At 37.8% G+C, this 12,079-nt stretch overlaps 1 protein-coding gene across 2 annotated transcripts; it reads right to left on the bottom strand.

The window, feature by feature from the left end:
- Nucleotides 1-969: 969 nt before the first annotated feature.
- On the bottom strand, nt 970-11,856 carry LOC121508907. Of its 2 annotated transcripts, none has more exons than XM_041786048.1 (5): nt 11,631-11,856; nt 9,259-9,561; nt 4,709-4,990; nt 4,465-4,560; nt 970-1,760 (listed from the first exon to the last, which is right to left on the bottom strand). In XM_041786048.1, exons 2-5 carry the CDS (start codon nt 9,476-9,478, stop codon nt 1,555-1,557), a joined length of 804 nt encoding a protein of 267 aa, XP_041641982.1. In that variant the 5' UTR covers nt 9,479-9,561; nt 11,631-11,856; the 3' UTR covers nt 970-1,554. The 2 variants fall into 2 exon arrangements, with proteins under 2 accessions (XP_041641982.1, XP_041641984.1); XM_041786050.1 differs by having other exon boundaries at nt 1,626-1,760; nt 4,461-4,560.
- Between the last annotated feature and the right edge of the window lie 223 nt (nt 11,857-12,079).

Below are 12,079 nucleotides of genomic sequence, written 5' to 3'. Positions count from 1 at the left end.
TACCAGTTCAAAGAGAGGGAAAACTGAAGTGGTTATTTTACCACTGAAAAAAGTGATCTTTTGTCAACCATCCTTCTCTTCCTATTTCCTTGACAGGGAACCTTTTTTTTTTTTTTTTACAGAGCCTCATCTTTAACCCCTGTCCCACAGGGACAGTCCCTACAGCAAACTGACATATGGCAAAAAAACAGAGAGAAGGAGAGCATTACTGCATATGACTGTGATAAAGGGCGTGTTAAAGTTCAGCTACAGTTCATGTGGGAATAAAAAAATAAGATATACTGGTTAGGTAAGTTCACAAGATACTGGAGGATGTAATGGCACTCTAGCCACTATTTCTGCTAAATTTGTCCCAGTTAAAGCCTCTGCCTCTCATTTTCATGGCAGACTTTTATTTTGAAGGAGCAATATGAGAAAATTGTGTGTGTTCAGCAACAGTGTAACAAGTCAGACGTGTCATATTGACTAAGAGGACATGAGTTCACATTACACTCTCAGAAAATGAAATAGGCTATTAGAACGTCACTCACTTGTGCCGCTGTATTTAATCTGTAATACAGTAAACAGATTAAACCTGTGTTTTTCCTCTCTTAGTTTAATGTCTGTAATAATAAGGACTGTGTTTGCTTTGCAGAGCCTATCTGTTGGTCTGTCTGGGACTTTAACACAAGCTGGGTTGCCTTGGTTTGTCTTTAGCTCAGCGCTGCAGTGATTCCACTAAAACAACAGCATGAAATGTGTTTAAACTCCTGACTTGCTATATAAGTCCATGTTCAGTCCTAGAAGTGAGCTGTGGTGTTAAATGAGACAGAGATGTATGAAGAGATGCAGCTGTAAACGCTGCACTTTGCATAAAGTCACCGGTACCGCTGCAGGAGCTTAGTTGAACAATGATTAAAAACGTTACTTCCAACAATTCCTTCACAATAAAAGTCTGTAGCTGTTAATATTTATTGAGGGCTTTTATTGTGAACACCCCCAATAGGAAATAAGGTGTAGTCAGTTAAAGCTTGACTCACCTCAACATTACAGAAGCGAAACCTAAAACTATAGGAGCAGTAACAATATTGAACATACAGAGATTAAAAACATCATGTTTTGCTCAGACATGAATTCTGTATGCCATCACATGTTGCTGCAAATAACTGCAGCCTTTCTGTTGATGTAAACTCTCCTTGCAGTAAAAAAAGAGCATTTTTGAGACCAAATTACAGCTTGATCTTATCCAAGAGGAAAATTCAGTTGGTATTTGTTACATTCAATTCATACAATAAAAGAAAAAACATGCTTTTATTACATTTTTTGTCATTTGTGTGTGTGTTTTTTAACAACGATAAGAAAAATTTGTTTAAAATCGTACATTGAATTTTTTCAAAGATTAGGTTCATAGGCCATATCACCCAGACCTACAAGAACATGGAGCTTGATGACCCTCCAGTGTTTAAGAAACTTTGAGAAAGGTGATTCATTTAATAACAATTTAATTCAAAGCAAAATAATAATAATAAAATAAACTAGTGCAATGTAAGACCGCACAAATAAACAGTGAACAAACTAGAACAAGTAGGTAGCACAGCTAATAGTTTGATCGTAAACATGATCATCAGTCTCTGCGATGCAATGCGCCTGAAGCTTGTCGTAAATGGTTGCTAGGTTGGATCGATCACTCAGTCCTGATGAGTCGGGTGTGTTTCTCGCCTGATTGCGTCGGTCTTCATTTGTTCGTATGTCTGTGTAGACCACCTCTGAATCTCTAGAGCCTGCAGGGACACAAAGAGATGCAAGGTAAGTTTTTAAATCAAACCTATTTTTTTTAGGAAATGTCCAACCACAGCGACAATGCTTTTATTATAAGATGAACATAAAGTGCTGGAGAGTAAGGACACATGCACTCCCCTCCAAAAAGTACTAGAACGATGAGGCCAATATCTTTATTTTTGCCACAGACTCAAAACAATTGGGTTTGACATAAAAAGATGAATATGGGACAAGAGATCAGCATTTCAGCGTTTATTTCCAGGTATTTACATCTGGATCTGATATGCACCTTTTGTTTGAACAGACCCATTTCTCATGTGAACAAAAGTATTGGAACATGTGACTAACAGGTGTGTTTTGTTGCCCAGGTGTGTCTGTTACATTGATTATTCACACAGTAAATACTCCTGAGTGTCTATGCTCAGTTTCAAATTTGGGTTTTGCTTTTGGAGACTGCATGTATAGAGGTGTAGTCAAAATGAAAACCAAAGAGCTGTCTATGGGTGAGAAACAAGCGGTTATGAAGCTGAGAGAAGATGGAAAATCAGTCGGAGCCATTTCACAAACAATATTGGAACCACTGTTTCACACTTTTGGAGTGGATCAGGCATCAATAATAGAAGATTGGATTTAAAACAAAAGGGTTTTCAGCTCTGTATACGTAATTCATGTCTCAATGGTTATTTTATCTTCATCATCCACTCTTGTTAAAGTCATGGCTCTATTTCTGTGATCATACAGATCATGGATTTATATGAAGGAGTGTGTTCTGATCTCCCATACCAAAGCCATGAGCTGAAGCTGTGACTCCCACAGGTGAAGAGATTTACAGGAAAACACTGAGAGGCAGGAAATTCCATCCTGATGATTTGACTGTTCAGCCTAATAAACAAGGAGGCTCTGTTTCCCTCAGAGTCAAATTCCTCTCTGGCTGTGTTTATCTCCTCTGAAGTACTGGAAAGACCCGAGCTCTGACTACTTTTGGCTGTTTTGGTGTAATGGTCAGGTGGTTGAATACTTTTGTCCGTATAGAGTATCAGTTGTTAATATTGGCAGAGATCTTCACATCTGCCTAGAAGATAATTTAACTTTCTAATTCAACATCTGCTGATACTGATGTGCTGATGATATTGTGCATCACTGTTTGTATGTTTATTGCACGAAAAGGTTTTTAAAAAAAGTATAAAAGGTGTGATTGTATTATTGGAGTTAAACCCCAGAATCATTTTGGTTTTCAAGAAAATGGTTTGTAAAGGTGTGATATTTTTTTTACCTCATTGTTTCTTTGCTTTTCTGGATGCTGATGGATTTATTCAAAAAAATAAAGTAAGATTGAATTTACAAGCATTTTGATCCTGCTCTTTTCAGTCACTGCTCAATACAGGACTGTCAACTTTGTTTAAACTCTATACTGTGTGTAATTTTAGGGTCGTGATGACTGAATAACTACTATTTTTGCTGCCCACTCATTAATAAACTCTTTGTCTTTTTGTGATAAACAGCCACATGCAGAGAAAAAGAATGCAAAACACTTATTGTCCTCTAATGGTATTTATTTACAGCAGCAGCTGCAGCTCCCTTTCTCTAACTCCCTCGTTCTGAGACTTCCCTTAAAGGAGACATATTATGCAAAAATCACTTTTTCAGGCTTTTCTAACACAAATATGTGTCCCTGGTCTGTCCACAATCCCCTCAAATACCAGAAAAATCCATTCCCTCTCCCTCTCTCTTTCTCCACCTTTCAGAAAATGTGTGCTGAAACAAGCTGTTCTCAGATTTAGCTCCTGGTGACCTCACCAGGAGCATGAGCACCCGCCCCCAGGTTTGGCTGGCCCTCCCCCACTTGGAGGAAAGTTCTGCCCTCCTCTAGTGATCCTCTCAACTACCACCTGAGATGCTGGATAGCTCAATGGGTTATCCTGCTACGGTCTGGGAGGTTGATGGTTCAAATCCCAGTCTAGTTCTAAACTTTGGATAAAAATGTCTGTAGTACCAGGAGTACTGCATCCATTTCCTGAAAGGGGTGTGGTCAGTGGCGGAGTCAGACAGCTAATTACCATTTAAAGCCACAGCCACAGAAACGGCTCGTTCTGAAACGTACAAACGTACAAAATTCCTATACTGGAGTGTTTTTTCAGCAACAAACTTCACAGTCATGTTTTGGGGACCTCTGAGAACAATTTAAGCTTGTCTTAAAAGGGTATAACATGTCTCCTTTAAAAGACGGTGTTGTTCCAATTCTAAAGTTTTAAATCACAGAATATATCAGACGAGAACTTTAACTCAAAACCACACAACACAGGAGACCAAACCAGGAAACTGGGCTCTTTCTCTATAACATGTCAGCGCTGTGACGCACAAGCTTGTGCAAATAACCAACATACATGAAGAGCTCTGCCAGGAGTGGTTAGAACCAGTGATTCCTTTTTCAAAGGTGTGAAAAACCACAAAATATCATCACTACTTTTTTCTTCACAGTATGAGCCCATGTTGTGTTTGCAATGAGTTAAAAAAAATGTATCAGACTAAGTGTGATGTTTTTAGTCAGATTATGGATCCGGAAAAGGAATTTTAACAGACTTGAACTCTTGAGTTTCCAAGGCTCAAGTTCTGAAAAGTGGCAAAGATATATTGAAACACATGGATAAATTTATTCATTTCATCCCTGTTTGTAATTAGGCTGAGAAGAATGAAACATGTACCTGCCTTGTGTCTCATTCCTCTTCTTGTTTTTAATGAAAATCCACCCGATGAACATGGCAAGAACAACAGTCACCACCAAGACGATGGGGATTGCGATTACTGTGAAAACGCAAACACAGCGTCAAATAATACAAAACAGCAAAAGCAGTATGTGACAGCAATTCAATTACATGATAAGACAAGATAAGATAATACTTTATTAATCCCAGAGGGGAAATTCTGGATGTACACCTTACTTAAATCTTACAATTGTTTTGACGTAGGTTTTCTTCTTTTGGTAGACTGCAAAAATCTGCAACATTGATATCAAGAGTTTTATTCTCTGCAGGATTGGCTGCCACACATGAATAAGATGCATTGAAGTCCTGTACAGTGAGAGGCAGAGAGAGAGCCAGGCTGCTCTGCTTCAGTATTTTCCCGTCTTTGTACCACAGCAGAGTCGTCTCCTCAGCTTTTTCCACAGAACATATTAAGGTGCAGTTATCTTTGCTCACGATCAGAGCTTTCACTTCAGGAGCTGCTACAGGCTCTGGAGAAGAAATAATGAAAAGTCAGAGTGAGAAAACTGAAATGAAATCATGATCAGTTGTTAACAGGAAAGTTTATAAAGGTCTTTTGGTAGGAACTAATTTATAAAGGCCCAGTCTGTCGGATTTTACCAATGATAACAGAATTTGTGTTCATTTGTGTTCATTTTCTGACAGCGATGCATCACTTTTTCCTGTAGATGGTAAAATCAAACCTGTGGTTTATATGTGAGGGACAGATACAAAATATGTTGTGAACAGCCCCCCAATGCAATTAGCATAATGTTTATAGTGAATGCTAATATACAAGACCAGTTCCTAGAGGGGTTTTCATGAGAATAAAAGGTTCAAACCATAAATAAGAAGGAAAAATGTGAACTGGGTACAACACGAAACAGTAAAAACACATTTAGCTTTGACAGTGTTGGAGAAAATCAGAGTTGAGTGCAGCTTTGTTGCTGAACTAACCAGGATTTAGTGGCTTTCTTTAAAGTAGTAAAGTTTGTGATGAGTTTCAAGTGATCAGGCAGAAATAACAGCTCAGGATTCAGCCTTCTTTTGCAGAGAAAGCTGACTGAGCGATCAGTGATACGCAGAACCAGCTCTGGTCTGGTGGATCTGCTGCAGCTCTTTGGCCTGTAGGTGCTGAACGACAGAGGAGGAAGAACACTAAACTTATATGATGGAAACTGGTAACAATACTGAAAAATAAAGTCTTGTACTTTAAGTGTGGTGGTGATAATGCTGAATTCAGATTTTATTCAGGATTTTTAAAGCTAGATTGTGGAGGCTCTCTAAATAATAACTCTGATTTTATAATGAGCTGATTTGTCTGAGCAAAGTTTTTATTGTGATTAATAAAACGCTCACACAGCTCTATTTTACCAAAAGGAGACCCTGGAAAAGAGCCCCTTCAGCCAGCTGATCCTGAGGCTCAGCTCACCTTACAGAACCAGCAGTGTTAATTTAGGCAGCTATTTTTAATTTTAGTCTTTAAATGAAATGCATTTTAGTTTTTGTCACATTTTAGTCATTTCTATCCTTTTTAGTTTTAGTCGACAAAAACTCAAAACATTTAAGTCTTTACTTTTAGTCCAAACATTTATTTTCCTGCCTAAACCTGGTACCAAGTCATGGTAGTGTGTTCTCTGCACTCTGCCAAACCTGGGGTCACTGCTTTCTACAGCTGAGAGGCTGAATAGCTGATGCATTGTTTTGGACACAATGGAGAAATATCATGGATTTTGAATGTCCAACAAAAACTACATTACATTTCAGTCGAGTTTTAGTCATCTTGACGAAAACTAAACTTAGTTTTTGTCAATTTTAGTCATCAGAGATCTATTTTTGTTAGTCTTAGTCTAGTTTTTGTCATGGAAAAAAAGGCTGTTGATGAATAGTTTTAGTCAAAAAAATTAACACTGAGTACCAGGCCTCAGGACAGCCCTGACACCATCCTGACCAATCAGCTAACAGAGAGACAAAGAAGATTACATTAACTATTGGACGAGCACAACAAGGAGTCAAAGTAAACTCCAGTGTTTTGGGGCTCTACAGACAGTAGACTGTAGAAGACTATTTAAGCACAGTGACTGATGAGAAACTGAGGAAGACATTGACCATGTACAGACTCAGCGATCAGTGTGTGAACATAGAGACAGGTAGACACACACACACACACACACACCTGGATATCTAGAGACTAGCTGTGTACACAGAACCAGGGAGAAACAGAAACACACTTCCTGCTGCACTGCAGTAAATATGACCACATCAGAAAAGAATTAAGAATCAAATCAAACAAAGGGTTCATCACTTTGATTCACTACAGGATGAAGATAAAATGACATACATGTTAGGAGAACAAAGAATCACCTGCATAGATGCTGCTAAAAATATCAGATCCTGTCAGAGCCTGAGGAACAACTGTTCAGTCTCCTCCCAACCAACAGCCTTGCACCTTTGAATTTGTGAATCTTTTCATTGTGAATTGTTTTGCCAAAAAAGTGATTAATTTTCAAGCCAATAGAGCTGTTTGAATTGAATAAAAAGCAACACTATTTCTTACAAAAGTCTATTTAACCTTTTTTACTCCTAGCGCGTCGTCGACGACGCGCTGTTGAAGCACACTTTACATGACCATAATTGCGTGACCGTTTGTGCGATCGGAAAAATTCAAACAGTTTCTGAAAGCTAAGAAACTGTGCTTTACAGCCAGCATACGGTTATTTCTGTAATTTCCCCTTTTCCCACGAAGATTCTAGCATAACATTCCCCCTTTTTTGTGTTTCTTCATTTTAAACTGTTTAAACACTTAACACACAGTAATATGTAAATAACTGCCATATATTAAAAGTTCTAAGTATTGTGGAAAACTGGGCAAAAGCACATACTCACAGGACATTTTCTGGGCCTTTTATGATTAAAATAAGAAAAGAGCCCAGAAACTCAGTTTTGATTTAAACAGAACAACTTCCAGATATTAAAGTACTCTAGAATAATGGGCAAAAGCACTTACAAGACATCTTCTATGCCATTTATAGTTAAAATAAGAACACGTCCAGAGGCTCAGGAGTTAAAGGGTTAAACCAAAGCTTAACCTCCCACCTGTGTCTTTGGACACATAAGTGGCATGAAATTTATGTTTGCAGAGTGTGTGTAATCCTAACATGAATGGGTGCCATCTGCCACTGGAAATTAACTGAAAACCCCCCAGCACACACACAGTTTGGCACCTCTTTGACCCCTCCACCGTTAACTGTTGAAGTTTTTGTTTATTAGTGAGTCATATCTGAAAATCAGATAGAACTCACCCCTCAAGGTACATCCTCTATCTGCTAGTTAAACATAAACTCCTAGACTATAACTGGTTCAGTTTGTTCTTAAATAAATAGCTGAAGACTGAGAACACTTTAATGTCACAACTGCATCCCAAACACTGTCATCATCTGAAGGAACAGCCAAAACACAAGAAAAGGTTGATACTTGGGATTTTTGTCTTGAACCAGAGTCAATTTTGCTAGCTATTTTTAATTTTAGTCTCAGGCGTAGTCTTTAGATTCAATGCCTTTGAGTTTTAGTCACATTTTAGTTGTTTCTACCTTTTGTAGTTTTAGTCTAGTTTTAGTCCACGTGCTCAATTCACAAGGGCTTAACAATGCAGACATCCTTCATGATTATTACAAATTACCAGAGGTCACTAAGTAAAACTGTGTGAGAAAGGAATAAGATTAACTCTACTTAAACCAGAGTTGTTAAACAGTGCTGTTATTAGATAAAGTTCACTGTGTGTCATTGTCTGTTCCCTCTTCTCAGACTCGGACTTCCCCAAATAACCCCTGACACATACGTGCTGGTTTCTCATTAGTCCTCAAAAATAACCGCCTCTCTCACCTTCCCTCCATTCCCTCTCTTCGCATTCATGTGCTCTGTTGACTTGGTTTGTTTGGTCATCATTCAGTTACCATGAGTTACAGTCAGAGTTTATCATCTTATTGTGTTGTAGTTCTCCTTGGAGATGCAGAAGTCAATGGTGGTGTCACACTAAAGCTGAGGCAATGACTGGTGTAACTTGACCAATGCCAAATGTTCTGTTGTATCAAGATAGCCCATAGTCTTTATAACAAGAAAAGTTCCGTCCTAGTTGACTAAACTTTAAAAAGCTCAGTTTTTAGTGTCCTTTCAGTGAAAAAAATGTAACAAAATGACTTGCATAGTGATCTCCCAGTGGTCACATTTTTAAATTCCCTTCTGTGTTCCCTCTCAGTGGATGAAACCTGCTGTTTCTTTTTAAATCAGTAAATGTAAGGTGGCCTGGAAGGCATATAAACATTTAAACTAGCCCTGGATATTTAATGACAAATATACTACAACATTTGTGTATAACTGGATAGAGCAGGTGCTCTTTTTAACATTTTCCTCCTCCTCCTTCCTCCTAAAACATTCTGAGTCTGCCACTGCAGGTAACTGATCCTCTTATTTTTCAAGTTTCAGTGCATAAAGACAAAAGTTTGAAACAGAGTGCCTATGAAAGTATTCACCCCTTTGGATGTTTTACACTTTTATTGATTTTATAAATCAGTCATGGCTGACATAAGTTGGCTTTTTTGACAAAAAAGAATGACAAAGAAACCCCTTTAATGTCAAAGCGAAAACAGATTTCTACAAAGTAATGTCAACTAAATAAAAATATGTAATATAAAATAGTGACTGCATAAATATTCACCATCTTTAAACTGACTGACCCTTGTTAAAATAAAGTGTTACTTACCGTACACTGTAAGTTTATGAGCTCCAGTGAAAACAGTTCCTTTTTTAGAGTCAACAGTATAAACACCAGAGTCAGTCCTCCTCAGTCCTCTGATTGTGAAGAGTCCAGTTTGGTTGTTCCAGAAAATTCTGTCCTCATAAGCTTCCTCAAATATTTCAAATTTCCTGTCCTTCACAATAGCAACTGTCGTTCTTTCATAACTAAAAAATCCAGTCTCCATCACAGGATCAGGAAAAGTGATGGATCCTCCTTCAACACCTTTCAGTTCAGTCTTCACCTACTCAGCTGCAGATGAGACCATCACTGGAACATACAGACACAAATACAACAGACTTAATCACTGGAGTTCAGTACTATTAATGACAGCCTTTAAAATGTGTTGGTTGGTTATCTTTCTGCCTGATACTGTCAATTACAAAGGGGATACAAACATCCAGTTTATAAAGAGCTGCAAAATCTGTGAGTTGGACTTCTTAAAATGAATCAAAACACAGAAAACACTTCACAGTTATAGAGTCTAACCTTTTACACATAATAACATGGCTGAGTACAAAAAAGATCAAGCAGAGAGGCTGAGTATATCTGATGTAAGGAGGGGGATGGGTTCAGAGATGGAACAGGAAAATATTAAAAGAAAAAGAAGACACACTTTATTAATCCCTCAGGTGAAAACTGATTTTAGACTCTGATATTGAACATGTTATACTTAGTCTGAAACCAGTGTTAACTTTGTCAACCAAAACTATGAATAAAAATGTTAGCTGATGCCTGGTGCTGTCAAGAGGAAGATGAGAATAAAGTACTATTTGCACAGGATTAGTATTACCTGTGGACCTCTGATAATTTTTAAATTATCCTGACATCAGTGTTTGGTGTAGTGCATTTTCAGTAGAGTCTGTACTGTACAAGAATTTACAGATATTTCTGAAGGAAAATAAAAGTGTGCTGCATGGCTTCTACAATGTAAACAGTTTTTTTTCTGAAGTCCATATAAAAATGCAATTTTATTCACATTTCATTCTGCAGGTGGAATTTCTTGCATGTTTCCAGTACAGCTGACAACATGTGCTAAAAGGTCACATATTGCAAATACACTTTTTCAGGCTTCTAACAAAACTATGTGCCCCTGGCCTATCCACTCCTCAACACCTGTCTGCAGCTCATCAGACAGAAAGTCAGGTTTCCCTCCTGCTAACGTATGAGAAAGGGAGACGTCTGATGTTAAATATGAACCTCTCCTGTTACTTTTAAAAGACTTAATGCAGGTGATTCTGTTATTTCTATTCTGCACTCTGTAAATTTTGGATCATTACGCATCCACAACAGCCCTCCTTGTACAGCCTCACCTGAATGTTGAGCAACACATTTCAAATCATTAATTGTGTTATGGATGAAATGTACAGCTACATAATACTGATATAAGATCAGGCATTTGCAAAGAGAAATTGTAGGAAGTAGAGTAGCAGCGCTGTTTGTATGAAGAGAGCAGCAGTGTGCGCACGTACATTTGGGCAGTTTAAAAAAAAGTCAAATAAAATAAAGTCATCTTTACACTTACGCTGAACTTAACTGATGGAGGAGCACTATTTGTAACATTTTTATCTCAAAACTTTGTTAACAATCTCCTACACTCCTCTAATATTTTTTTCATCAGATGAAGTCTCACAAAAAAAGCCTCACGGACCATTAAAAAAAAAAAAAAATTACAGAGACAAAAAAGCTCATTTTTTCTCATGGAGACTAAAACAGGACTAAATAGATAGTTCTGGACTGTTGGGCATCTAAAATCTGTATTTGTGCACTTTGTATTCCAGGTATGTTGGTATTTTCATTGATACATTTTAAATCGATTTAAGTTTTGGTAATGCATTGGTTTAAATATTTCACTTTTTTTTTATTATTTTACAAGTTAACTGATTAATTTAGTTTAAAGAAAACTGTGAAGCGCTCTAGAAACGAGGGTTTATAAAGTGCTTAGAAGTATAGGAGCGTAAGAACGAAGCATGAGAACCACCCCAAAAAACCCTGACAACAAAAGATGTTAAAAAAAGGAGATTAAACCAATAAGAATAAAAACAAGAAGAGATTAATACAAAAACGATAATTAGAAAAGAATAAAAAAGACACACTAAAGCTTAAATAAAGAAACAAAAGTCCTGAAGACCTGAAAGCTGTAAAATAGATACAAGCGAGAGAAGAACTGTCAACTCCCTCAACAAAAAAAGCATCGAGCAGCTCTATTTAACTGAGAGCTTCTGTTAGTCAGTCAACTTTATCTCTCACTGCTATACACAATAAAATTGACTGATCTTTTAAGTAGAACTTCTACTCTAAACACCATCAGCTAAGAGATATGCACAGAAAGAACTTACAAAGAAAAGAGGTGATGATTCTCATCTGCAGCTCCATCACAGTTATAAAATGGCAGGCATCACAACACAGCACAAATCCTCTGGTCCTGGTCCCGGTTCTTCAAGAAGATATGCTTAAAAATCAGAAATTAATGTGCCACTAGAACTCACAGAAAGTCCAGAACAACAGCTCAGTCTGTGTGGAGGAAAAAAGGCTCTCTCTCTGTCTGCCTCTCTCTCCAGTGGTTACAGGGAGGAGGGGCCTATCTGTTATATTGGGTTCTTCTCCTAAAAATTAAAGTAGCGTAAACCAGAGGATCTTGCCCCCCCAAAACACAGCCCTGCAACCATCTCCCTCCCACACACACAGCAGCTCATCCGTTTTGCTCCTTTCTCCTCCTCACTGTTTTCTGCACCAGTGTTACCATCAGCAGCCTTTCTTTTATTAAATCACCTTAAAATAAATGTTG

Source organism: Cheilinus undulatus, linkage group 4 (assembly GCF_018320785.1).
Source record: "Cheilinus undulatus linkage group 4, ASM1832078v1, whole genome shotgun sequence".
NCBI lineage: Eukaryota > Metazoa > Chordata > Actinopteri > Labriformes > Labridae > Cheilinus > Cheilinus undulatus.
This window is presented reverse-complemented; position numbering and strand designations above follow the sequence as displayed.